Source organism: Ochlerotatus camptorhynchus, unplaced genomic scaffold (genome assembly GCF_037179485.1).
Source record: "Ochlerotatus camptorhynchus isolate MF236.1 unplaced genomic scaffold, CSIRO-AGI_Acam_v1.1 ptg000646l, whole genome shotgun sequence".
Classification (NCBI taxonomy): Eukaryota; Metazoa; Arthropoda; class Insecta; order Diptera; family Culicidae; genus Ochlerotatus; species Ochlerotatus camptorhynchus.
This window is the reverse complement of record NW_027041125.1, coordinates 683,483-710,895: the sequence shown is the minus strand read 5'-3', so window position 1 is coordinate 710,895 and position 27,413 is coordinate 683,483. Positions and strand designations below refer to the sequence as shown.

At 39.6% G+C, this 27,413-nt stretch overlaps 1 protein-coding gene across 2 annotated transcripts in view; it reads left to right on the top strand.

Annotated features, from left to right (window-relative positions):
* The window catches only part of sns (sticks and stones), a 441,055-nt gene extending 414,301 nt beyond the window's left edge, over window positions 1-26,754 (top strand). Inside the window, exons 16-21 of one of the 2 annotated variants that reach the window (XM_065237807.1) lie at window positions 3,160-3,750; window positions 14,736-14,879; window positions 15,462-15,607; window positions 15,667-15,784; window positions 15,866-16,041; window positions 25,210-26,754. In XM_065237807.1, coding sequence (XP_065093879.1) covers window positions 3,160-3,750; window positions 14,736-14,879; window positions 15,462-15,607; window positions 15,667-15,784; window positions 15,866-16,041; window positions 25,210-25,785 — 1,751 coding nt within the window. In that variant the 3' untranslated portion in view covers window positions 25,786-26,754. Of the gene's footprint in view, window positions 1-3,159; window positions 3,751-4,213; window positions 4,406-14,735; window positions 14,880-15,461; window positions 15,608-15,666; window positions 15,785-15,865; window positions 16,042-25,209 lie in introns of both variants that reach the window. The other variant, XM_065237806.1, reaches the window with a different exon arrangement.
* Window positions 26,755-27,413: the final 659 nt, after the last annotated feature.

The following is a 27,413-nucleotide window of genomic DNA, read 5'->3' as shown; positions in this document are numbered from 1 at the left end:
GATTTCTACGAGCGATTCAGCCGCTTCGGATACGCAACAGCTTGATAACGCTGAGTCATTCACGAGTACTAAATCGAGAATCCGTGAACTGGAGTTCTTCACAGTATTGATTTGTGTCAGACCCTGGAAGCAGAAGGCATCGTACAATGCACAACTAGCATTCGTTAATCTCGATGTATGGGAATCTATTGTGAGGCCACCATCCTCTGATGGTACCCAGTGCATTTCAGGATGATTTTAGTCTCCAAACTGGAAAGCAAGGTCGTGAGGCCTCAAGCCGGAAAGGATTGAATCAATGGAGTCAGTATGCTGCTGTATGAGCGACAGGACAATTTAGAAGAGACGGCTATCAATACACCTCCACCACGAGTTTTTCGACTGTTCAAAGAACTACGATCTATCCTGAACACAGTGTAAGAGTCGTTGAATAATTGAGTAGACAAGATGCAATCGTTCAGCCAAGTCTCAGTTAGCACGATAACATCATATTCCGAGTCAGTTGTAGCTAAGAAGAAAGAATCTATCTTTGTCCGAAGTCCTCGTGCATTCTGATAGTAAATGCGTAGCTCGGAAGTTGTTGAGGAAGGATTGTCACAAACTTCTCGTCCGTTCCTCGGCAGAATGCAATGAATTTGAGTGGGTGTTGCGCTGAAATCCAAATGTTGATCACGAGGAGAATCACCGAGAAAGCACACATACTTGCCTGAAAAGCCAGGATGGGAGACCCTCGCCCTATCTCCGACCACAGGGCCGGAACGACTTGGACGACAGGGTACCACAAATGACTGGCAGGAAACGGATTTTTTTTAGGGGAAAATAGAAAAGAACTATGATAGAATTCTAGGATGATTGAAATTGAACTAAAAAAAGGCGAAGATATCCTGTGAAGAGTTCCAAGTAAATTCAGACTAATCATGATCTGGGATGCAGGAAAAATATAAATTACGGAGTTTAGAATCATTGCAAGATCCTGAGACTTCAAAAATCAGACTTTCATTTTAGTAATATAATAAAATTATTCTTTGGTATACAATTTTTCGCAATGGTCATGTGAATAGTGGAGTTACCCGTAGTTTAGGTAAACTGTGTGTGAGTTTCACGATGTTCGGCTTTAATTCCCACTTCAGCCTGGTAAATTTTGCTTCAAAATAAAATTGCCTACTGGTCTGCTGGGTGTTGTGTGTTGTATGATGTCAAGAATTAAACTGCAAATCTGATCAACCTCAGAGTAATATTAAAATTATTTAGAACTTATGATTTTTTTTTTTAATTCTGGCGCTGCATCAAATAGTAAGGACTACATCGACTATTAGTTCAAAAAATACATCCCAACAAATTTTGTTGATTCTTAGCCACTCATTCTTTTTAAAAAAGTTACAGTTTAAAAAACAATTCTAACCATATTTTCTGCTGTTTTTTACTCACATTTAACTCAATTTTTGAAATGCTGCATAATGGATGATTGAACTTTTTGGGCACCGTGTCAATACTTATCAACTATTGGATGATTTTAGCAAGCTAACAAGTTATTTGCTTTACATAATTAATTTAAACATGTAATTTTTAACCATTCTAGTACTTTAAATAAATTCCAGATGATCATACTGACCTATTTTTACGGGAGATTGGCACATCACTTTGATTTCAATAGCATTATGTTAAAAAGAGGATTTTTTTGAGCATTCCAGATTTTTCCAGATTTTATATTTTACCTGGTCCAGATTTTTCTGAAAATGACCTGGCAACGTTGATGGCAAACCAATCTATGCGTATCAGTCATTTTTCCGGTGTTATGTAGGGGAAAGCAGGTTAATTTCGTCAATAGGGCCAACACCTATTGCAGGCTTGATGATTGAAGCCTACTGGAACTATCAATTTTATTTTATTCTGAACAATTACTATTCTCTAGTCCGAATATTAGATAAAATCATATATATCATATGGTCATATCTGTTGTATCTGTTACTTCGAAATAAGTCATACATGATTCACATAGCCTGTATACACCCAACCGAGAAATGTAAGATTCTATTAGGAATTTGCATGATGCAAATCATCTAGGGAAGGGAGAGTCTATAGCAAAACAAATTGTAATTCCAGACTCAGCCTGATCCGATTAACATGAAACGTTGTATAATTGTTTGCATGGTCAATCATTCTCATGTAAGCTAAAATATCCAATTGATGGATTGCATGAAGCAAGAAATATTGAAGAGGCTCGCTTTTCATTATTTAAGTTTTAGATACTATTTTTATATTTGCTCAAAATTATTTGATACTTTTTTTCTGAAAAGAAATTAGTTTTTCCGGCAACTTTGTCCCAGATGTCATTTCGAATGGAAGTGAAAATTTTGACTAATGATTTATTGAAAAATAGCGAAGTAAAATAAAAAAACGTTTTACAAACTTTTGCAAGATTAAGAATGGCCGAATTACAGCTGAAATGTGAATGATAACTCATAGCAAATAATTATGCAAAGTTTAAAGCAAATCGGAAAATGTAGCGTCGGACTGATTCACTCTTACACGGTGAATGAGAACGAGCCAAATTTGAGTTTAGTTTATTCATAAGTACAGGAACTCAGCGATGAGTAAATTTTCCTAATGGTTTCCTGTGAAAATGTGGCATCGTAAGATTTGATAAAGACTAACACATTGTTAAGATATTGAGATAGCTTATACACACTTTCTAAAAAGTTCTAGGAAGTTCATTGAATTTCTACCAAGTTTTCTGAACTACTGCAAAATTTGCTGAGCTTCTTCAAAGTTAGCTGAACTTCTACAAAATTGGCTGGACGAAGTTTCCAAAAGTTCTACGATGTTTCCTGAAGTTGAGCCCTGTACTTTAACTAACCTTCCAAACTTTTACATAGTTCTCTGAAATCAAATGATGTTGTCTTAACTTCTACAAACTGCTCTACGTCTGTAAAAACTCAGTTTTATAAATCTAAAATATTGGACAGCCTCCCACACTCTCTGTCATAGTAGCGGTGAAGACATGTGAATACATTTCGTCGATCTTAGTGCATATTTTTTTCTAAACACGCCTAGCACCCTGGCATCATCACATCAAAATTGAAAAAAATATCATTTTCTGACTATTTACAAGAACCTAACTATCAATAATAACATTATATTTCCCTCCTTCCCCCCAAACAGTCATCCCGGAAATCGACAAGTCCCCACCGATGCTCCGGGCCGCAGCCAGCTCCGGCGAACGTGGCCGGCTACCGTGCCGGGCCCAGTCAGCTCCTCGGCCCAAGTTCTACTGGTCCCGCGGCGGTCAGAGCCTGAACGTCAATCAAACCTCCAAGTACTACGTCGAGAATAAACAAATCGACTCGCTCACCTTCGAATCGATTCTGCTAATCGAGCGGGTCAGCTCCAACGATTACGGTGTGTACGAGTGCACGGCCCGCAACGAACTCGGAAGTGTCAAGGAAAGCGTTCGGTTGGATGTTACCTCCCCGCCGGACCCACCGCTCAGTCTCAACATCCTGAACGTGACGCACGATACCGTCACCGTGGCGTGGACGCCCGGCTTCGACGGTGGAATGAAGGCCAACTATCGGGTGCGCTACCGGGAAGCTAACAACGACCACTACCGGTACGAGGACAGTCTTGCCAACTCGCACAAGCTCACCATCACCGGGCTGCGGATGAACACGCTCTATCTGTTCTCGGTGATGGCATCCAATGCGCTCGGCACCAGCAAGTACTTGCCCGATCTAACCCGGGCCCAGACGAAAGGTAACGTTGTTGTTGTTGTTCTATTTACCTACGAGAATATTAATGACCCCGGATGGGATGCAACGATACGATGGAATTTGGAAAGCTTCTTCCGCGAAATGGATGAGGAATTCCATGTTGGATTCAAACTAGGCTTGAGCTAGACTCTATTTCCAATTACCAAAACTCAAATCCTGCGAGTAGTGGATCAAACATAGAATTCCTTTATTGTAAAAAAAAAGAAGCTCCCAACCCATTTCCGTTTCGTTTCAACCCGACTCCACGGTGATCTTGTAACTTTTAATTAAAGACTGAAATTAATCTTACATCTTTCTCCGTCCCACCAAAACACACACAAAATCTAACGGTTGCTAACACTCCACCCAACCAATCTTCATTATCCTAATCCGCGTTTGACCGGACACGAACCGAACCGAACGAAAATCCCTTCCCCTTCAATCAACATTGAATCCCCTCCCACCAGACACCCCTCCGTCCCAGCCGGCATCGTCGCTGGGCAGTAAACCGCCGGCCGGACCGCCACCGTCCTCCATCGGTGCCTCCGGGCTGTTGCTCCTGATCGGGGTCGCGGCCGGCATTTGCCTGGTTCTGCTCAATATCCTGCTCATCGGATGCTGCATCCACCGGCGAACCAGCCACAAGCGAGTGAAACGGGGTAGGAATGACGATTTTTTCCTCTCTTGGTAAAACATTCTCGGTGATGGAAAATGCCGTCCCATTGAGATTGTCCCACGAGGCACGGGGCGATTCCAAATTGGTCCGTAACACCGAGGATGTTTCGTAGTTCCGGTTCATGATTTGCTACCGTTCGTCGACCCTCGTCGCAATAAAAGGTTCGCCGCTTTTGATGAGTTCAAATGGTATAGCTTTGAGTGTGGATGCGTGGTTATAATTTTGTTTAATTTTTTTGCGAATCAGTACCTACTAGAAGTTTTTCAAATTCAAATGCCGTCGAACTTGAAAAATAGCATTTGAAACACATTGCTTAATTGATTGCAACATGGTGCGACTTATAAACAGAGCTAGCCGGGAACGACGGCCCTTCAACAAGACACAGAGTTTTCGCATCATAGGACATGAAGCAACAATAAGAGTGAAAGTTTAAACCTTCGTAAATGCGTAAAATCCATTACACTTAAATGGAGCTTGATATTTTTATGATAGTGTAAATATGTAATATGTGCTATGTTAACACCTATATATCTTATAACGGACCGGACCGGAGCAACCGGAAAAACCCAGGCAAATAGAATATTTACCAACTCTGGTCGTGATTGAATATATCACAGACATACATCAAATCTCCGCGTACATCGTACGGGTGTTAGGGTGTCCTGTTTCCCTTGTTTGACGTTTTAAGGACTAGGATTCGGTGGTAGATTTTATACCAGTAACGGGCCACCCATATTAGATCTGGATCTGACGCTTTGCGGCAAAGTGACAGCTGAATCTAACGGGTGGCAACTAAAATTTTGGAATTTCTTTCTCAAGCTGTCAAAAAAAGTCAAACATACTTGAAGAAGATCTGATTTATTGAAATTAAAGATACATTGTCCATTGCTGAAAATTGAAAATTGTCTAACTGTCTAACTGTGTAACGTCAACGCAACGCAAACGGATCTAATGTAGGAGCCCCTTAACGCGCCACAATAAGGTGATCTACTAACCTTACTGGTATAAGATCTACCACCGAACCCTAGTCCTGAAAACAAGGCAAACAGGAAGCCCGTACGATGTACTTACTGTCTGGCAGTGGCATGATGGATCAAATCTGCCTGTAATAATTTCTTATGAATGCGAAAAGCTTGAATAGCCCATTTCAAGAACGCAAGCATTCTGAAGCTATTTTCACATACGATAAGCCCCATTCCAATACATCATCGATGCTAATATACACCATTGATAATGTACTGAAACTTTCAATCAAGCACTAGTGCAATACTTGATTGACGCGTATTTAGTAAGTTTCAAAATTATTGTCTTAATTTAGATGGATAAAACCTATAGAGCAGAGGTTTTCAAACTTTTGTTGACTGCGACCCACTGTAAGAAATTCTATAAGCTCGACACCCAACAATATTAAATGCAGATGTTGTAAAGCCAATATGGAAAAAATACTTTAAAACTGCATGATTACCTGAAATCCTAAAACTATATCACATCGAAGCGTCCACTCCAAACTGAGATATTTCGCCCAAAAAACGCGTAAAAACGCCAAAATGGCGCTAGAGCTCCAAATCAGTCCATAAACGGCCAAAAATGAGCAAAATGGGCGAAAACACTCAATGGATTATTTACACCCATGAGTAGATTAAACCAATAATTTTAGCTGCAGACCAGCTGATACTGACAAAAATTAACTGCATACGGTAAATTTTGATTGTATGACCTTTTATGCATCTAATATTGATAGTTGGGCATATAACAACAGAGTAGTATTATAACTAAACATGATTTAAAACACCTCATAATCGTTCTTAAAAACGTTAAATCGTCCTGAAAACTCTTAAAACAGTATAAACATCTCCAAAATAACATCAAAAATGTACAAACGCCAAAAATCAGACTAGAATTACCAAAATGGCTTTATCTTGCTCATGTGAACTAGAATAGATAAAAAATATCCAAGAAGTTTAGAATAACCTTAAAACCTCTCAACCGGGCAACTCTTGTTATAATCTTGAAAAGTCATAATAGTCAAAAAGACGCTAAACATGACCCAGTGAAGTCATATTTAAAATTTACTTTTAAAAACTCAAATTAAATTGAAATCTCTAAAATGGCTTGAACATGCCAAAATAGTCCTGAGTTTAAATGATAGAACAGTCCTGAAAGCGCTAAAAATAATAACTTATTAATGGGAAAATGGCTTTGAAAATCTTTAATGATTTCATAGCACCATTGTATTTAATGAAGGTAAATTCCGTTTAGAGACTTATATTATAATTAAGCAAATAAGCAAATTTGAATGCTTCTGACCAGTGATGGGAAAATATAAAAATCAAATCTCAAAGTACAAGATCACGCTTGGTTTTTGTAGTCAAAAATCAATAAGCAAACAACTGTAGCTGATATTGCAAGCTGTGATATCGCAGCTCAGAATATCAAGTTGACAAAACTCCCCAGCTGCAAATCTCACCAAATTGTGGTGAGATGAAGTTTCATGATTTTTGCCTTACACCCGAACGCAACTGAAACTTCCATAATGAGCAGCAGTCGCTTCGTGTCTGCCATCGGTGAAGAGAAAAAAGAGTTGGAAAGATAGCATTATTATACCTTCTCTTTCTAAGAATACGAGGTGCAACGGAATCAATTTTGCGTCGATGCAATACTCAGCTTAAATTTTACACTATGGGAATATATTTTGCTGTAATAATACGCATGACAGTGGTTGAAAGTGGAAAAACATCAATTTTCTAATGATTATATCATCACTGCTTCTGACTAAATTGACTAAATTTCCGCGACCCTCTAAAGAGCAGCGCACGACCCATAGATTGAGAAACGCTGTTATAGAGGAACGAAGAGGCAAATAAACTTAGCTGTCCGTTGTTACGCGTTGGAACAAACGACACCTGGATCAACGAAATGTGAGGGAATTGATAGCTATATCTAAATGCACATTTCAACACCACTTCAGTAATTTTAATTAAAACGTTTTAAACCCGAAATTGTTCATTTTTAACATGTTTACAAGAACGAAAACGACACAGCAAAAAAAACCATCATATCCGCAGCGCGGAGTACTTCGACCGATCCTGGTCGTGATTACGAGATATTATGTAAAACAGTGTTTATATGCTCACTAGTGCCATCATGGGAGACAATTGTGAATCAAAATGCCGTCCGTCAAAATTTCTCACAAAAGAGAACATCTTCGCAAATCAGATTCAATCTATTCCGTCAGAATCATAAAACCCACACACAGAAATGAAAAACAACGCATAATTAAACCCATTTATTCCATATCCCATTTAACGTGCGACAAGCCAAATTTTAGTAAACAGCTAGCAATTTGCATTTAGCTGGAAAAACAATTACTCCGTCACAAAGGTTTTTCTACCCAAAATTAAGTTCAATTCACTCAAATTTGATAATACAGGTATAACTCGATATAACGTAACTGTCACTTTTGCCTTCCATCGCTGATTTCTCGCAAACGAGCATTTAATCAACCAAAGTAATGATTCCATCGGAAAGTCGAAACAAATGTTGATTTATATGATTGTTATTTGAGAGATGTCATCATCGGTCAAAGAAGACAGTTACGTTATTGGTGTAGGTTGCTGCAGCCTTCTGTAAGTAGCTGTAAGAAAATAATATGGTACAGCAAGTACGGGAACATACTTTTGCTTTTTGCTGTACAGAATCATAATGAGTAATCACCGATTTTTCATAGCATATATTTCCTTCTTTCAATCATGAGCAGTTCTTTCGAGTTTCAAGATTTTATATCTGATGCCATTACTACACACTTAATTTTTTCTACCGAGCTCGGCTGTGCAAATCTCGGCAAAAAAAAGTTTCACTAAGATCTCAGCAAAAGTGACATTTGATAGCTGAGTCTCGGATAATGCTGAATCTCAGCAAACAAATGAAATTTTTGCTGAGTTCTCAGTAAAACTTTTTTTGCCGAGATTTGCACAGCCGAGCTCGGTAGAAAAAACTAAGTGTGTACACTGAACCAAAACATCCGCAATACTTCGAATGATTATTGCATTGCTCGAGCCCTTTAACAATATGCATTCGAATTTCGGATGATTTTCTTATGGTTGAATTCGTCGTCAGATGATGAACATCCATATGACTGTCATCCAAATACAGGTTGATTTTCGTTTGAAATTTAGCTATAAAACATACGGCACTCAGAGGACAAACATTTAAGACTAGTGTGACATGCAAGTGTTTTTAATTAGATTTATAATTTGATTATCTACATTTCTATACTGAATAGTCATAATAAGCCATTCCATTATGGATACAAAATTTTTTCGTGGTGAAGGAAACCTCCGCCACGAATTAGCCAGAAATTGGTTTTCATTCTTTACCTATGTTCGAAACAGCTCTGATAGCGATGCATATGCTTCCACCTCGTTTGTTAGCTCAGATCAGCAAATGACATTCGATAGAATTATTAACATCATCGTTTTGAATTATTTGCGTTATGGCGCTGAACCAATACCATATGCATTTCCATTTAGTATGACAGTCATTTTGCAGAGAGCATTACACATTTCAACTGAAGGCCCTATCCCTTCTCATAACAATTTTCATCCTGTATTCTAGAAGAAAATCATCTGATTTTAAAACAACCGTCATCCTTTGCAGGTATCATTCGAAAAAGCGATTTCAGTGATTTGTTTTGAATGGTCTGAGGTTTCATTCGATCAGAGGATGATGTTTGTGTACAGTGTAGTTCAAGAATGTCCATAGAGCAGATATTTCCTTCTTTGAAACATGAGTGGTTCTTTCTGGACGTATTGCAGCAGTGTGTTTTGACATTCAATGCATTGACATAGTTCGGCCAACCTCATTTCCTGTTCAGTATTTTCTTAACCTGGAACAAGACAGATGCCGTATTATTATAAGTGAACAACAAGTTCAGTGTAACTACCCAGTCGGCCTAGTGACCCATTCCACAGTGGTCCAGGAAGAGAATTTAGCTAGATAAAAGCGCTAGTGCATTTATCTTAAGTTTTAGAGGTGTAGTGTCTATTGCAGACCTTTTACAGTTTAATCTTCTTCTTTGGTTTCATAAATCAGGGTAGTTCTCGAATTATTATTTTTTTATTTTTGTTTTTTTTTTTTTAATTAAAACGCATGTTTATGAGAAAAGTTGTAGCAGAGCTGATTTCAAGCTTTGCTTAAGAAAAATCTTTCCAACTCTTGCCGTTCTCATGTTAGGACAATTATTCTTAATTGACTTAGGGAGGTTATGAAAAATTCAGATTTTTAGCTCTAGCTTTTTTGTTTTTATTTTTCCGTGACAGTCACCTGCAGACTTGTAGAAATACACATTTTTGTCAAGATAAGTAAATTGGTATCTCTTATAATTTCCCAGGTACCACATGTTTACTGAAGTACAAGACGGAAATTTAGCAAAACAAAATTCCTAGTGCTTTTGTTTTAAGTTTTAGATGATTTGTGTCTTCTATGAACTTATTCAGCATAAAAAATGCTCCTCAAATGGTTGATATATACATACTTACACATGTTCTTGAGCAAAGTTGTAGCTGATATGATTGCTCAAGAAGCCTTTTTTCTATATTTTAACATTCTCACTTTATTGACATTATTTGTTTTTAAATTTTATGAGAAATTTGAGAAATAATTACGTTAAGGGATAGTAGAAACATTATTTTTTCAGCACAGTAGCTTGAAATCATCATAGCTACAACTTTGCCAAGGAACATGCGTCTTTACTTAAAAAATAATAATTCATTTATATCAATAACACTAGTTTACAGCATATTTGAACTTTGTACGCTGATGGTCATTTCCCATGTAAAATCATGCGCTGAATCCAAAAATGTTGTCCAAAAAAATCTCAGTAGGATAGTTTTCGAGATATAGCTAAAAATATCACTGTAAAAATGGGTTTACTAAAATGCAAATATCTCCGATTGTAATTAAGTTATATTAATTACTTTAACGCCACATTAAAGGTAATAAAATTTTCTTCCGATTATTGAACACCATTTTTCAGTGATATTAGTGGTACAACCACTTTAATTTGGTGTTGAAATAATTGATATGGTCTCATTACAACCGGAGATATTTGTATTTCAGTAATCAAACTTTTCAAAGTAAATTTTTAAAGAGATTTTTTACTACATTCTTGGATTCAGCGCACAATTTTACATAAGAATCATTGGTTAAAGATTCAAGCTCATTTTTAAACGTTTATTTGTAAACTAGCGTAATCTGAGAACCACCCTTATTTTATTACCGACCAAAAAAAGGATCTTTTTAAGTTGAAAAAGTTCACACTAAAAGTTTAGACAAAAGCACTAGGCTTTTTGTCTTGCTAAATTCTTATCATGAACAACTATGCATTCGGCCAAGGAACATTCGGCCTAGTGGCATTCAGCCTAGAGGAATTTGACCTAATGACCCATCACAGTGAACGCGGTAGCCTCTAGCGCTGTGGATATGCATCCTACAGATTTGCAGTCTTGGACAAAGTTATTCAGTTTATTAAAGGTCAACTTTTGGTGTTTTCTGATAAGTTCGTATTCCTGCCGCATAGGTGGCACTATCTATTAAATGGAGGGTCCTAGAAGGATCCGGTGAAGTTGTGAATTTTATAGTTTTGAGAAGTGTTGTCGAAGACAACAAAGACCTGTGACTCACTTAAAGAGAAATTTCGGCCTACTAAGAGAACTTAGCAAAACAAGGCGTTTTCATCGTGTTTTTAAAGTATAGGCCACGTCCATCTTCTCCGTTAGGGGAAAGGACAGATATTGTTGATGTAACATCTACTTTCGGGAGACCAGCGACGCCGTAGATACTACGGAGTTGGATAGTTGGGTAGGACTGGGTCAGGATTCGCTTAAGCAGGCGATGCGATCATAGCAATTGTTTTATTTTGGAGGAGCCTGGAGTAAACCCACAGTCTTCTACTCAGTAGGCAAAAGCGGCATCCACCGAGCTAGCCGAGTTCCTGAATTTAAATGTTGGGACCTTATTTTGTAAATTTCTTAAGAATACTGATTGAAATAAAATGAAGTAAATAAAAATTAAGAGCCTCATCCGAATCAAATGATTTCAGAAATCAATCTCACCAAATCAGTTCAAGTGAATGAATCCTGAGCAAGTAGTTCTGTCGCGTTTAGCAGTAGAAGTTCCGATCCTTACGGGGATCAATCGCCTGGTCGGATGTAATCGATTGCTCCAAGTTTAAGTGGCCAATTATCAGATTCAGCACTCCAATTTGCATCTCCTTGACGCGAACACGAAACCGATGGGACGTCCGATGAAGGTTCCTCCTCACTTTCGAAACTACTTGTCAACGGCAAGCCGCAGGGACGTAGAACGAGTATGCGTTCGGGGACGCGATGCGTTAGTATTTCACTCTCTTTAAACTTCTAAATGTACAACTTGGTGTACATTAATAACTATGAATAAATTTGTCTTTCTATTTCTGCACTAATTTGAGTAAATGACATTTTTGTACACAACTAGTTTGAAATAATCTAGAAAATACTTTTATCAACATTAATTAGACACCGCAAAATTAAAAAAAAAAAAAAACTTGTTAAATTTCATCAGTTTGATAAAGTTATACGTATTAACTTTAGACTTTTCAGCTGAAAACGTAAAAAAATGTGATAATTATATTTGTGAAGATTTTTGTAATATCCTATATCTCACTTTCTTCGACAACATTTCTCAAAACTATAAAATTCCAAACTTTGCCGAAGAATCTATCCTTGTAGGAAACTCCGTTCAAAAACTAGATTCAAGCGCCACCTATGCGGCAGGAATACGAACTAATCGGAGACCACCAAAAGCTGCCTCTTTATAAACTAAACAACTTTGTCCAAGACTGCAAATCTGTACGATACATTCACACAGCACTAGAGGTTTTGGCCACTCTACCGGGATCGTTGCCCCACTTTGCATCACCGTGGCCAGTATCCGGGTCATCCGCAATCTAGTTCTAGGGACTACTTTTCACTCCAACAGAACATGGGCATGCAGCACATCAATTAGCACTAATTTCCAAAGGCGAGTACGATGGAGCCGATGGTTTAGTAGTCAGTGTAACTGCTTTCTCTCCCCCCAGTGTGTCTGGGTTCAATCCCAGCCGTGGTCGTTGGTGTTTTTCTGAGATGAAAAAAATCTTTGGTCACGTCTTCCTTCGAAAGGAGCTCCGGCCCATGAGTTGATGGGTGCGATATCTACCCAGGTTTGGAAGCCGTCTCCCTGGCATTTGATTGCCGTAAATGGATGAACAATCGATAGAATCCACAAATAACCGCTATCTAAAATCAGCCGTGATAGCGAACATTTCTGGATTCTATAAATGATCCACGCACCGATGAATGTCATCGCATAATGAAATTGATATCGTCAAGAGAACTTTTCCTAGGTAACCCCAACAGTAACCGGATTAAAAGTGCAAACCCTTTTATGCTGCGGTGTTGCCGCCGCACCGTCTCGTTAAATAAAAACTTTCACGGGATTGGAAAGCATCCTCCCCCAAAAAGGATCCCACTGCGATAGCTCGGTTCTTCTCCCTGTCCGGCTCAGTTGCCAGGCTAATTATCTTTTAATGGTCCACATCCGAGTATGGTACATGGTGTACGTTTGTTGTAACCACCGACCGCCCAGCACTGAATATGTTCCTACTGTGATCAAACGCACAGGAGGGTAGATTAAGTATGCCACCATAATCCCCTCCGGGAGGATACTTTTTGTGATACACATACAGTGGGGCCTTTTTTTTAATTGCTAGAAACAGTTGTTATGTGAAAACAAATATCGCGTTGCTTTGTAGACTATTGGGTTTAAAAACTTTCAATACTTCTATCTGCTATTGAATTACAACTTTTTAATTCAGCACCTAAGATATTATTTATTATACCTGAGATGCTCTACACTCTTCTTAAAATTACCACAACAATCGAGACATAAAATCAGGTTCAACAGAGCAAGAACCCCATTTGCGACTGCCAAACCGATAATCACTTTTAATTGCTGTCGTCGGAGCCCTCATTTCGGTTCATATTTTTTGCCAAATTCAATTTACCTCATGAAATTTTCCATTTATTGACATTACACTTCCACTCGACCGCCTTCTGCCATGGTTTCGATGATCATAAAAATGTTTCACTAGCACGACAGCTTGCTTTACCACCCTCAACGTCTCTCTCATTTGACCACGTGTCGGGTTTTCTTCACTATACACAGCAACCGGCGTCGACAATTTGCAGCGCAGCAATATTATTGGCATTCCATCCCTTCTTCTCAACCACCCCCACCTCGGCGAAGCAAGTTACAACACCAAACTGACCTCCTGCCCGGGAAGCTACAAGACATTTTGACATTCCGAGTAAAATTTAATTGGAAACTATTTGCCACGCCAACAACCAACGGAGAGAGAAATAGCTTCAGCTCGAGCTTTCATTGCTTCCCATTCTTTCTCATTTTACTGACTGGCACCAGCACTCACTTCTTGAAGTTGTAATTTCTCGCTTTTGTTTAATTTCCCATCCGTTTGCCGAGCGGAACGCTTCCGACCACTTCCCCTCTGCCCACGGAGCTTTGCCTTTTTTCCGAGGAGCGACAGCCAACAGTAGCACTGTCGGTAGATGTGACCTTCGATTGTTTGCTTCTGCTCCGTTTCAAGGCACTGAAAAACTCGAGGAAAAAAAACGGGCCAAAAATTGCAGTTGATGGAATTCTAATTCATGTTGGCCGGAATGCTTTTCTTCAGTGTTTTTCGTCTGAGGACAACTGAGATTTCAATATAAAAAAAAATATATTTAGGTTAAGAAAATCATATGCAGCATCACAGACAAATATACTTTAAACTTAGCTTTAGATTGAAGCAATAAATTTATGATTCGTTTCTGTTACTATTTGTTTAAGTTCCATTTACAATTTTACCCCTCCTGCTTGCCTTCCTCTCTCCAAAGTCCACATACTAGAAATTTCCAACACTCATCTAGCTCTAGCGAAAGCTGTTGCCTTCGACCTTCTCGCCCCCTTCCAACCAAACAATTTGATAACACATTTCATTTCTTCAAACATCCCCCTCCCCTCTAAAGAAACAACTTTTCATTTTAATTTAATTTTCCGTTTTATTTATCTTTTATTTACTTCCATGTTTTCGTTTCGCAACACGTCGCTTTGGACCGAACCGTGTCTGTCGATCCGTCGTTCCTGACCGTTATTGTTTGCACTTGTTGTTATTGTTGTTGTCGGTATCATTGGCCCGTTTTATCCGGATCGTTTGGAATTCCCGCGCTGACAAGCAGGACCGGAACCGATGCCTTCGGAGCTGGCCGAGAAGGCGGAACTGCCGAGCTTCGTCATATTCTGCATCGCCCTCGCCGGCCTCTGCCTGCTGGTGGTGAATGCCGGCCTCGTTGCGTGGTTTATCATTAAAAAGCGAGCTAAAGGTAAATTACGTTATCATTCTTTTTTTTTAGTTTATTTTCTTTTCAATTTAGGTTCAATTTCTCATTTCCGGGCTGGGGAAAACGCGCGTTTTATCACGTTTCGAATATGTATTCCTTCCTGCTTCCGTCGTTTGTCGTTGTTGTCATCTGGCACTTGCGTTATGGTTTCCATATTTTCTAATTATTTGCGCGGATGTGCGTTGCCGTAAATAAGTGACGCTAGAAACGAAGGCCTACTGTGCTCTCACCCCGGTGGTCGCTCGCTATGTATTCACGTACCAAATGGAATTAAGTGCTTTTCGGTTTTCGACTTTTCGGACGACACGTTTTGACTGTCCATTAGGGGACGCTTTGCCATGGAATTAATTTTGCTTATTTTCCAGCGACGGATAGCATTTTTTTTTTCTTCTCGGCATTCATTAAATAATTAATGCGTTTTTTCTCTTGTGCTAATCGAGTTTAGCGACGGATACGAGCAAATCATGAAAGGAACACGAGAATTTCACACATACCTTAGCCGAACATATTTCTCATAATGCATTCTTTCTCATTCTCCACCCCTATTGCAAATCGAAAAATCAGATTCATCCAATCAGAACAGCAAATCCGCCACCATTGAAATGTACGCCCCAAGCTCATACAATGACACCGTTACAGGTGAAACCCTGTCCAGTGTGTCGGAGAAGAGTGACTCCTACTCGAACGATGGCAGTCAGCCTGACTATATGGTGAGTACCGGCCTTGATCCACGTCGCCGAACAACACTAACGCCATCTTTCGCCAACAGGATGAAACCCGGAAGAAAGCTGCCTCCACCTATCTGGTGGAAAATTCGGATATGCCACCGCCTCGCTATCAGAAGGACGGTACACTGCCACACCACTATCCGAACAACATCAATGCAGGTGGGTGTCTTGGCTTTTCCCATGCTCGCGGGGCATGCGCACCAATCGTCTGACCGTTGTTACACGTTTTTTGTATTGCAGCTCATACACGAACATTGCCCCATCCACGGCACAACAACGTCGTATACGAGCAGCGAAGCCGTGACGATCAGCTGATAGGCAAGAACAACTACGTGACCGCACCGTCCCCTGGTCCCCCGCTGGATGGGTCCTACTACAACATGAACAGCGATCGCTACCTTTCCTATCCTCCTATGGTAAGTTTATGGTTGGTATACTGGTCAATTGCCAGGGCGAATCCATTATTGGCTCAAGACCAAATGACGAATCGATATGATGCGACCCTCTCAGTGGCGTAGCTAGAAAATTTTACGTAGTTTTGTTAAACTACGGTTAAATAGAAGTTCTGGAACTGCCATTCAATCAACCAGTAGGCGTCAAGGCTGTTTGTTATTTTATTTTTATTTTCCTGTTGGATACATTTGCACTTTGTCTAATAATACGACCTTTTATCATAGAGGTAGCTCTAAAACTAGAAGGTCCCGAAGAAACGTGCTCAACTTTTTGGCGCAGCTCTGGTACTTTCTTCGGTCCCAAGCTAATCGATTCACCCCTCGAAACATAGGAAAATCCACTAACCCCTCATTTTATCTGTCAAACTTTCTTAGCGAAACAAACATTGCGTAGTACTAGAATTTCGACTAGACTGGGGTACGTTAATCGTTTGCTTGGGAACAATAGGATAGTCAAGTAGTGAGTCAATTTAAAATCGTAAGTTTCGTATTGATTGTTGCTTTTATGGCGAAGCTCACGATTATTTTAATGGTGAAACATTAAATTTTATTGTATTTATTTCATGTCAACGCTTCGGGGAGCCTTATACAGTCATTACATAGCAGAATTTCGTAACAATTAGTAGTTTTGTTCCTTATTGAAAAATATTTGACCCGTATTTTTTATTATTTTCTCTTTAGGGTGACCATTTCCATGTTAGGGTGGTCAAAAAAATCGATTTTTTTCTATTTTTTTTCCAAAATGACATTTTTTTTTATATCATAACTTTTGAACCACTGGGCCGATTTGAATGCTCAAAATTTCAAATAAATTTTTTTTTTTAAATACTTTTCAGAAAAATAAAATGAATAAAAATAAAAATTGGAGTTTTGTATAAGAGAACTTTGATTGTATATGTTTTTTTATGGTTTTCATGGTTTGTAGACAATGGGCGTAACACGACATATAAAAAAATCAGCGATGTTTTTGTCTTCGTTTTTGAGTTACGATTTTTTGAAATTATCATGTTTTGAAATTTCACTCATTACTCCAATACGACTAGATTACTCTGCGTCTCCATTGATACATATCGAATGTAACATGGTTACATTACTTACTTATTTCAATTTCTGATCCTAGACTAGAAATTTCTAAACATGATAAGTTGAAAAAATCCCACTTATTTAAATTCTGCGAATTTTAATTTATAACTTTCAAGTTATCAGGCATTGAATATGCCAATGTGCACATATAATAAATACATTTAGGACATAGGAAAAAGTTCTAAAGGTATGTCAATGAACAATTCTAAAACTTCTGAAAGTTAAAATTAAAATAGTTTTGATATCCCAAGCCCAATATTATAAAACCAAAAAAAATGATATCTCTTATACAGATTGAATAAAAGATCGCGAAATTTAATCAATAATTTTTAAACTAAGATAAAATGGCAGATCCTCTCAAGACTGTCATTTCATTAAAATTCTAGTACATGAATATTTAAAATATAAACACAGACAAACAGAAATGACACTCGAAAGTTGTTCATCGAACAAGCATTTAACGGTCAATTTAAAAGTATCGTGGTTGGTAGTGTTGCCACCCGTGGTGCGCATAATCAATTCCCTTGCGTTTGACGTTTACACACTACCGCCATCTGGTCAGCGTACTGCCCACCGTAGTGTACTCAAGTAATGTGGTAATGTTTTTGCGACGATGTTTTACAGTGAGAAATATTCAATGTGTTATGTTGGTTGGTCGGTGCTATAAATATGTCTGAAAAATATTCGACCAAATTTTTTTCAATATAGACAAATATCAAATAATCTCCCGGACTTCAAAATAAAATCGTTATTAAAGATCTTAGGAAACTTACCTAGATTCTGAGACTTAAATCATTTTTCTAGAGAAATTCTTCGGGATAAGAATAACAACAACTTTAAGATTTTAAATCTTCGAAAAATCTTGAATCTCAGTTATGTACGTACCGGATTTCAAATGTCCAGATTCTAATGTTTGATAACAAAAAAAATAAAAAGCATTTATCAGGGGGTAAGTCATTCTGCCACCTTGTGTTAACACCCACAAAAACACACTTCAAACCAGTGATGCAAAATATCATGACTCTCACGTGACACTCGTCTACGCATCAACCGATTATCGCTGACAGAACGTTTTGTCACGCAGTGAGAGGTAGAGCCATGGCAAACAACAATCACCAGTAATGGTCGCTGCTCACAAGCAAAACGTTACACTCGCTGCTGATGATGAAAAGCACAACGAAAACAGTGAAGACCTCTGCAGTACGATTATGAGAAAAAGTGAAACGATAGAAGAAAATGAAAGCAATGCCTACGCATTCCAAGTTTGTCTCGACAGGCGCGACTGTGTGAGTTACAAATAAAGCAGGCAACATGAAACGGAAGCTGTTGGGCTCACTCACCAACACACAGCAATTGCTTCAAAACGAGCACAGATGAGTGTCGTGATTGTCAGGAATGACTAGATCGATGAAGGATCACAACCGAAGACGACATTCACCAGCTGCTTTTTACTTCTTTCGTCAACTTAATGGATTGTCATGGAGAGAGCTTCGACGAGCACATCGATAGGAATGTACAAAGCGTTACTACCATCAGCTGTTTGACGATCGTGATTGTGATAGGTCGCAACTCTGCTTCAAACACCCTTCCGCCACATTGGCGTTGACGGTGACTCTGTAGCTCTTTACTCCTATGAGAAAATCCATAAGCAAACGTCAGACTGTGCATGAAACATGGTGGGCTTTGTACTACCCTTTATCTCCACCGAAATTCCGAAATTACCATAAGAAACAACACAATAGTTGGGTAAAGAAGAACTGCATTATAACACACCATCGACTGGAAATGCTCTCGCAAACGTGGGGCTTTAGGTAGTGATGAAAATGTCGCTAGAACTATTCCACAGCCGCAGTCAGTTTATGAGCAACAGGAGGGACGCACATTTTTGCCTGTGGACTTGGAGACATACTTCAAGTCCCCGCGTACATCGTACGGGCTAGGCAAAAATGTGCGTCATCTTGAAAACTGTCGCTTTAATGGCCCTTCGCTCATTTTCAACTTCTATTCAATTTTCATACTGCCGTACTCTAACGGAACTATCCACCTACCCTCTTCCAAAGATCATTCTCTAGCTAATAAATCATCACACTAAAGCTTCATGTTAGCATTTCCAACCAACTCCATAAGAAACTGTCTATATGTGCTGGAACAGAAAATTTTTCGACGGTGCGGTCAACGCCAATGGATTTTTTTTCTTCCTTTATTTAGGTAGGAGATTTTTAGCCGTAGGCTAGTTCATCTCCGTAAGCTCGTAAGTCCGTAAGCTAAGCAATGGAAAGCTAATTTTTTCATCAATTCTGGCATCACTGCAAATAATGAGAGAGAACCACAGCAGTCGGTTTTTTCGATTGCACAAGACTTCGATGGAGAAAATCACTCGGGATACGGAAGTGACACGTACACCGTATTCCATGACCGGGAATATCCATGACTGGATACGTTCAGGCCTACGAGAGCACATTGATGATGAGGAGGATTAAGGTTGAAAACGATAGCTAGATACTGGTATGTGCTGGTAGTGAGGCAGTTGACAATGCAGCGTTTCGGGATTCGTTGAAATGGATGGATGATCATTGAGTGGTCGTATTGTGGCCACTGTCGTGTGCTGTCTGTTGCTTGTACGTAGTGAAAATGTGAACGTCTCCACCAGGATTATGTTTGACTAAATAAATTACAATTTCAAAAAGTAGAAAGGTCTGTGCCTAGGGGCACGAACGGAAACTTGACGTAGGATTGCTAGTGGACGGAATAAATGTGAAGAGCATTTAGTTCTTTTAATTGATCAATTATCTATTATCTCAACTCTTTCCGTTTTTGAATTGTAGGCGTACCAAATTTGTAGCACAGATAAATTATACTCCAACTCTTTTCTTATGTAAGCTTGATGGCCCTGAAAAGGGCCGTTTTATTGAAGAGGACATCCATGGCCACTTAATCTTGGCGTGTTTAGGGTAGCTGACAGCATCACGGACCTCATTTTTCAGGAACACCTTCAGCACACCTCGTAGATCAGGCCGGAGATACGTTTGACACCCCCACGGCGAGCCAGACGACCGATGGCGGTTATCTCGAAGAACTTTGCGATGAAGCTTGGCGCCTCCTTTACCAGACCTTTTCCTCCTTTGCCATGACCAGTCAATTGTTGCTTGTTGGGTGTGAAAGAGTGGACTAGCCACCACCTTCCTACTGCTGCTATTGCTAGTCACCACGCCGTCCGAAGCGAAAATGAGCTAATGCCATACAGCAGCGCTCTATTTTATCTTTTCAGGTTAAAGCAGAATGATGTGTCACCAAGTGGTATAAAAGCTACAAAGACTCCTCCCATTATGAGTAGTTTGCTATCAAGTAGCGACACTGGCTCTTTTCCTTTTGCGTACACGGCGAATGAGAACGACCCAAATTTGAGTTTAGTTCACTCATAATCGCCAAAAGTGCAGGAACTCAGCGATGAGTAAATTTGTCTCATGGTTTCCTGTGGAAAACCTAAAAAATCTGCCAGAAAATGAGGAAATTGACGAAAATTTTATTCAGTCTCGGTGTAGTACCAATAGACTGAGTGAATCCAATCTTTACTTTTCTCAAATTCGGGAATTTTTCCCTGGAAAATCCTGGAAAAACATGAGGCAAATTTACTCATCGCTGAGTTCCTGTACTTTATTTCTTATTTCTGAGACAACTAAACTCAAATTTGGGTCGTTCTCATTCGCCGTGATATCACCTTGAAAGATATCGGCCACTGGTTAGCGTGATAACCTCTCACCCCAGCAGGCCTGGGTCCAATCTCAGTCGGCGCCACCGGCATGTTCTAAGGCATAACATCTCTGATCACGTCTTCCTTCAGGAAGTAAAGTCGTTGATCCCCGGTTGAGTTGATGGGTCGATAGGTAGGGTCCAGATGTGGGAGCTGCCTCCCTGACGTCGGTAGCATTGGAGCTTAGTACGGAAAACAAATCTCAATAGGTCCTATCTACATTGATCGATTCTCTTCATCGACACTCTCTTTCGTAAATAACTCGGCTTCACAAATGTTTCCTGCCGTCTTCGTCGAATTAGATGCTAGATTGTTGCTTCTTCCATCGAAAATATCCGGCCGTGGCGATTCAAAGTTGATTCCTGTTTGATTACATGAGCATTTTGTGTGATCGTTGGTTCTGAATATGGACAAACAGGCAGATGAATTCTATTCCTACTCTTTACTGTAATAAGCTTGATGGCCCTGAAAAGAGCCGTTTTGCTGCCAAAGTTGGTGATGATTTAACCTCCGAAACCAAACAGAGTGCGACTCTGTCACTTCAAAACATAGATGACATCCATGGCCGCTTACGCTTGGCGTGTTTAGTGTAGGTGACAGCATCACGGATCTCATTTTTCAGGAACACCTTCAGCACACCTCGTAAATTAGACCGGAGATATGTCAGACACCGCCACGGCGTTTGGTTCTGAATATGGCGATGAGTGTGCAAAATATTACGCAATTCCATCCTCCCTATTCGCACGCGCCCGAGGATCGGATGCGAATGCCACTTCAACTTGTTTCGTCTACTTCCTACTCTCTGACGACTGTGCTGGGGAAGCAGCATATATGCATGTAGGTAATTGGTGGATTTGTTAGTTAATTCGACGCTTTTGGACAATGCTGGACATTTACCAGTTTTTCAATAGTTTCTTGTTGAAAATCAACATTCGGAAGCATTGTTATCGATGCGTAGCCATATTTCTGATCGATTGATGATAAAATTATTGAAATTGAACCAGGGGCAGCTGAATTATTAACGTTCAAAATCTTTCTTAATTTGTTACATGTTCCATTTTCGGTTTTCACAAAGTGTACCCCCATATAGAAATCAAAGACGTAGTCCTACGACAAAACTCTTCCGGAGACATTCCTAAGGAAAGACAGAAAAGGCGAAAATTTAAAGCACCTTTAGGAGAAACTCGGATGACGCATCCAGGGGAAGCCAGACAAGTTTCGGAAATCGGATGCAAATTTCATAAGTAATCATTTCCAGGGGAAGCCAAAAAAAGCTTGGAGAAACCTTCCAATAAAAGTCGAAAAAAAAACGTACGAAGAATGGATAATCTTCCAGACGAAATAATCTCCCGGAAGAATGCGATACATAGTTCCGATAGAAATTTACTGGAACTTCTAGAAGTAGACTTCCTGGAGATGCTAGAAGAAACTTCCTAAGTTAGACTTGAAGAAACTTCTGGAGAAAGTTGGAAATCAGAAAGGTTACGGAACAGTCGAAAGAAACTTCAAGGAGAAGTTGGGAAACAAATCCGGAACTTCAGAATATCCCACAATTCCTCGGAACTCCTTGAAAGTTTTACCAAATTTCTTGAAGTTAATGGGGCTGTTTGAAGATCTCTTTTCATACCTGACCTGCTAATGTAACTACCGGAAAATCGCTGATCATCTTTGAAGGTCTCTGAAGTTTTTTGACGATTTCGGAACTTCTTAAGTGTTCTCACAATTTTCTTGAAATTAATCGATCATCAGCATTGAACTTCTCTGATCAACCCGTTTTTTTTTAATTTAAAAAGTTTTCTTAACTGCCATTAAAAAGCACCACCGAACTTTCTGTAAAATGTTCTCACAATTATCCAATGTTCATGAAACTTCCCTTACGTTTCCAAAATTTTCATGAACCTCACGGAATTTTGCTGAAGTTTTCGGAAATTCCCCGAATTTCTCGGAACTCCTTTAAAGTTTCAGCAATTTCCTTGAAATTAATGTATCTGTCCTAATGTTCTCAGAGCTTCCCTAAAGTTCTCTCAGTTCTCCTGGCAACAAATGGAACTCCTGAATTTTTAGGAACTATCCTAAAAGCCATAAAATTTCCCTGAAATTCTTTGGACTTGTGAAGTTTCTGGACTTTTCTGAAATTCCCAGGTTCCCGAATATTAACAGAATTTTATTAAACTGTCGTCAGTTTATGGTAACATACCCTAACAGATTACTCAAAAGTTTGGACTGTTCTGAAGTTTCTGCAGTTTTCCTGAAGCTAATGGAACTGTATTAAAACTCTGGTAGCACCACTGAAGTTCCGCACAACTGGCGTGAGAAGCCAGTAGAAACTTCCAAGGAAAGTTGAAATAACGTTCCAGGAGAAGTCGGAAAATAACTTAGGTAAGGTGGAAGAAAATTGGAACAAAATTTTCAACGAAAAATTTAAATAAACTTCAGGACGTTAAAAAATTGAACATTTTAAAGGACCCATTTGTTCACCGATTAAAAGTATTTCCCGATTTCCAGGAATTACCGGAATGAGCAATCAGCTCCCGGTTCCTGAGTAGGCAACAATGGCAAGGAAATGGAAATAAGTCGAAAGAGTATCCAGCACAAGACATTTTTAAATATGAATATTGTTTAGAGCAGGCTTAAAAAAATATATATATATATATTCAAAAAGATTGAGGTTCACGGCACCGGTGGTGTAGTGGTGAGCGTGATTACCTCTCACCCCAGCAGGCCTGGGTTCAATACCAGTCAGCGCCGCCGGGATGTTCTGAGGCATAACATCTCTGATCACGCCTTCCTTCGGATGGGAAGTAAAGCCGATAACTCGGTATATCTGGCAACGCTGATGCATAAGGAAAAAGTTGAAAATAGAAAGAATAAATACACTGAACGAAAACATCCGCAACACTTCCAATGATTATTGCATTGGTTGAGCCCTTTAATAATATGCTTTCGATTTTCGAATAACTGCCTTATGGTTGAATTCGTTATCAACTGATGAGCATCCACATGACTGGCATCCAAATAAAAGGATGAATTTTATTTGAAAATTACATCAGCGGGGAACAATTTAAGAACAGGATGACTTGCAAATGCTTCAAATGAGATTGATAATTCGATTGTTTGAATTTCCATATTGAATAGCATCAAGGATACATAAATCTTTTGTTGATAGAGGAAACTTCCTCCACCACTAAATAGACAATCTTCGGTTTCCACGCTTCACCAATGTTCGTACCACCTCTGATAGCAATGACTATGTTTCCACCTTTTTTTGTCAGCTCAGATCAGCAAATAACGTTCGATAGAATAATTTAAATCATCGTTTCGGATGATTTGCGTAATGGTACTGAACCAATACTATATGCATTTCAATTTGGGATGAGAATCATTCTACAGAGAGCATTACATATTTCAACTAAGGTCCAATCGCTTCTAGTATCAATGTACATCCTTTATCCGAGTGGAGCATCATCTGATTACAAAACAACCGTCATCCGGTTGCAGCTATCATTCGAAAAAGCGATTTCGATGTTTCGATTTGAATGGTCTGAGGTTTCATTCGAACAGAGGATGGAGTTTTGGTACAGTGTAGTATGGATTGAAATGTTGTGCATGTTGAAAATTTTATGAAAGATTTGGATAAACATGGGATAATCCCAGCCCAGTGGCAGGCGCGTAGGCAACATGTTATACCGTGACAGCGGGCCCAAAACAGCAAAATAAACGATTTGAGCCCGGGACATGCTGCCTACTGTCAAACGCTGCTGATGGTATAGGCCTTGTCACTGGCCTGGATAACCTTGATTATCCTGAAGTGTCGTTCTCCCTGGCTGAACTGTGTTTTTCGCACATTGTGCGGAGTGATCAACCCCTTGGTTTACTCATTAACTGGGCGACTCAATTTTTTTTTTAAATTACGAGTCGATCCGACTCAATTTTAACCTCGATGCAAGTGCAAGTGTCAACGAAAATGCGCATGCTTTGTTTTGACGTTCAAATCCCACTGAATGGTTGATGCAAACGATGGAATTTAAATGCATTTGTTTTTATTAAATGCATATTCAATAGGCATTCTAAAATTGAGACGCCCCTAAGTTAAGACAATTTCTTGATCCGCGTTAAGATGACAACAAATAATCCAAATTATTTTGAAAGTTAGGGTGTCCTAAATTGTTAATTATTACTACCGCCCATAAGGGCAAACTTAAATTTGAAATGGCCTTTTCTGGCAATTGATAGACCTTTTTCTCATAGAACATACATTTCATGGCATCGAAATCATTTTAATTTTCAACATCTTCCAGGACTACCCCCCGATGGAAATGTCCACACCCCCACTGCCGGTGATACCGGCCCTGCCGACCAACACCAATGGTACGCTGCGGAGGGGCACCCGCGCCATGGTTCCCCCGCCGGATGTGACACACCACACGCAGCATACGGTCAAAACGCTGCACGACTCGTCCGCCTCCTCCGGAGGACTGCTCAACATCTCCCAGGTGTCGCAGTCGACGCCAAAGCAACCGCAGGGTATCCTGAAAGACCCCAACAAGCGCAAAGATCAACAGCAGCATCAGCACCAGCACCAGCACCAACACCAGCAGCAGCAGCAGCACCAACAGTCCAACAGCTCCGGACTCCTGCCGGGGGGAATCAATCACCTCAACAGCATCGGCGGTGGCTTGCAGATGCTCGGTGTTCAGAATCCCTCGCCAGTGCCAATGATGGGCGGTCCACCGCCGGGCCTAGTGCCGGTCAGCGCCGGTGGCAGTAGTTTAGGTAACAATTTGCTCATCGGGGCGTACGACCCGAGCAGTACGAACCTGAGCTCGTTCAACGCGTCCCTTGGCTACACGGACGCCGACGGGCACCTAGTGTAGGCAATTCTCCAGCAGATGATAATAATTACTAAATTAGTAGTCTAGGCGCCAAAATTCGACAACACACATTGGAAACAAGAAATTCTAACAACTTAAAGAAGAAGAAACAGCAAGAGAAGGTAAAAGCATAAACGAAACAACAGAGATTTTTAAATACAAACCAATTGATTAGGTCACGCAAAATACTTATGATGAACACACAGACGGGAGGAAAACGACGAAAAAACGGGAAGCGTACAGTAGGATAGTAGAGGGGTGTCACACGAGGGCGGTGTGGATGATAGGAAGTCCGAGAACAGAAACACAAAGAGAATTAAGACAAAGATAATTGTATTAAAACATTAAAACAATCTTTTTAACTTTAAAACAAAACAAAACAAAAAACGTAATGGTAATGTATATTAACAATTTAATTGTTGAGTTTTAAGTGAGTGCATTTGCAAACAAAAGAGGTAGAGAGAAAGCGAGAGAGAAAGAAAGAATGTAACGAATGTTAGGAACAATGTTGACAATGTTACGTTAAATACGGAAGAAGAAGAAGAAGAAAATGGAGTGGCGAAAGTCCTCCTCAGCCTAAGGCGTGTGAGCACGGGTGTGAAACGTAAGTCTTCTCAGTTAAGTTGCTTTTAATTGGTTTAAGTTTTCCTTCTTGCTAGTTTTCATTTATTACAAGTTAGCGATTTACATATAGGATGTGTCTTCATAGACGTATAGTAACTGTTATAGATCCCCTTTGTTTTCCTTTTCTCGATAGTAGCTGCAGCTGTTGAATCGCATTGATGGCGACAGCAAATCGTTGAAGTTGGGTCACGATGGGCTGTAGATGCAGTTTCAGATGGAAGCATTGGCAACATTCTGCTGTCATTCCGGCCGCATGGTTGGGTGGAAAGGTCAGGACGGTTAGAGAGTCTCGTACAAGTACAGGGGGTGGACAAACTAATCGGCACAGGCAAAATTATGTCCAGATTTAAAGTGAATAATAAACAATTTTGAAGTAGGGTAGGTGTTCCAGTAATAGTGAGGTACCTATAGTTTGCGGTAGGGGGTGGAATAATGATGGATAATTTTATTTTTCATTGGTAGCTCTCCTAACATAAAGCAGATTTGCATTCAAAGTGTTTTTACGTTACTTCATAGGCGAAGTTTGCGATTTTCAGAATTGGTTGGAAATGCTATCTAACATGAAGCTTTAGTAAGATAATGTATTAGCTAGAGAATGGGCACACTTCTTTGCCTAACCCGTACAATGTACGCAGAGATTTGAAGTATGTCTACATGCAAATCTACAGGCAAAAAAGTGTGCGCTTGACTTTGCTGTCGCATATAGTATATGAGCAAAGTCAAGCACACACTTTTTTGCCTGTAGATTTGAATATATAGGGAAAATGGCTCTAATGTTGGCCTGCGGATCTAAGATTGGGTCCAATGCTAAAAATCTGCTATCTTTCAATTTCTATCCATTTCCCTTACATCGTTTATTTATTTTTAAATAAATAACTTGTCTTAGCTCCTCCACTTCTGGCTCACCCACACTATATATCGGGGATGAAACTCTATGAACCCACTCACATTCTCGCCCACATGGAGGCTTTATTCCAGAATGTGCTTCTTATTTTTGAACTAAATAT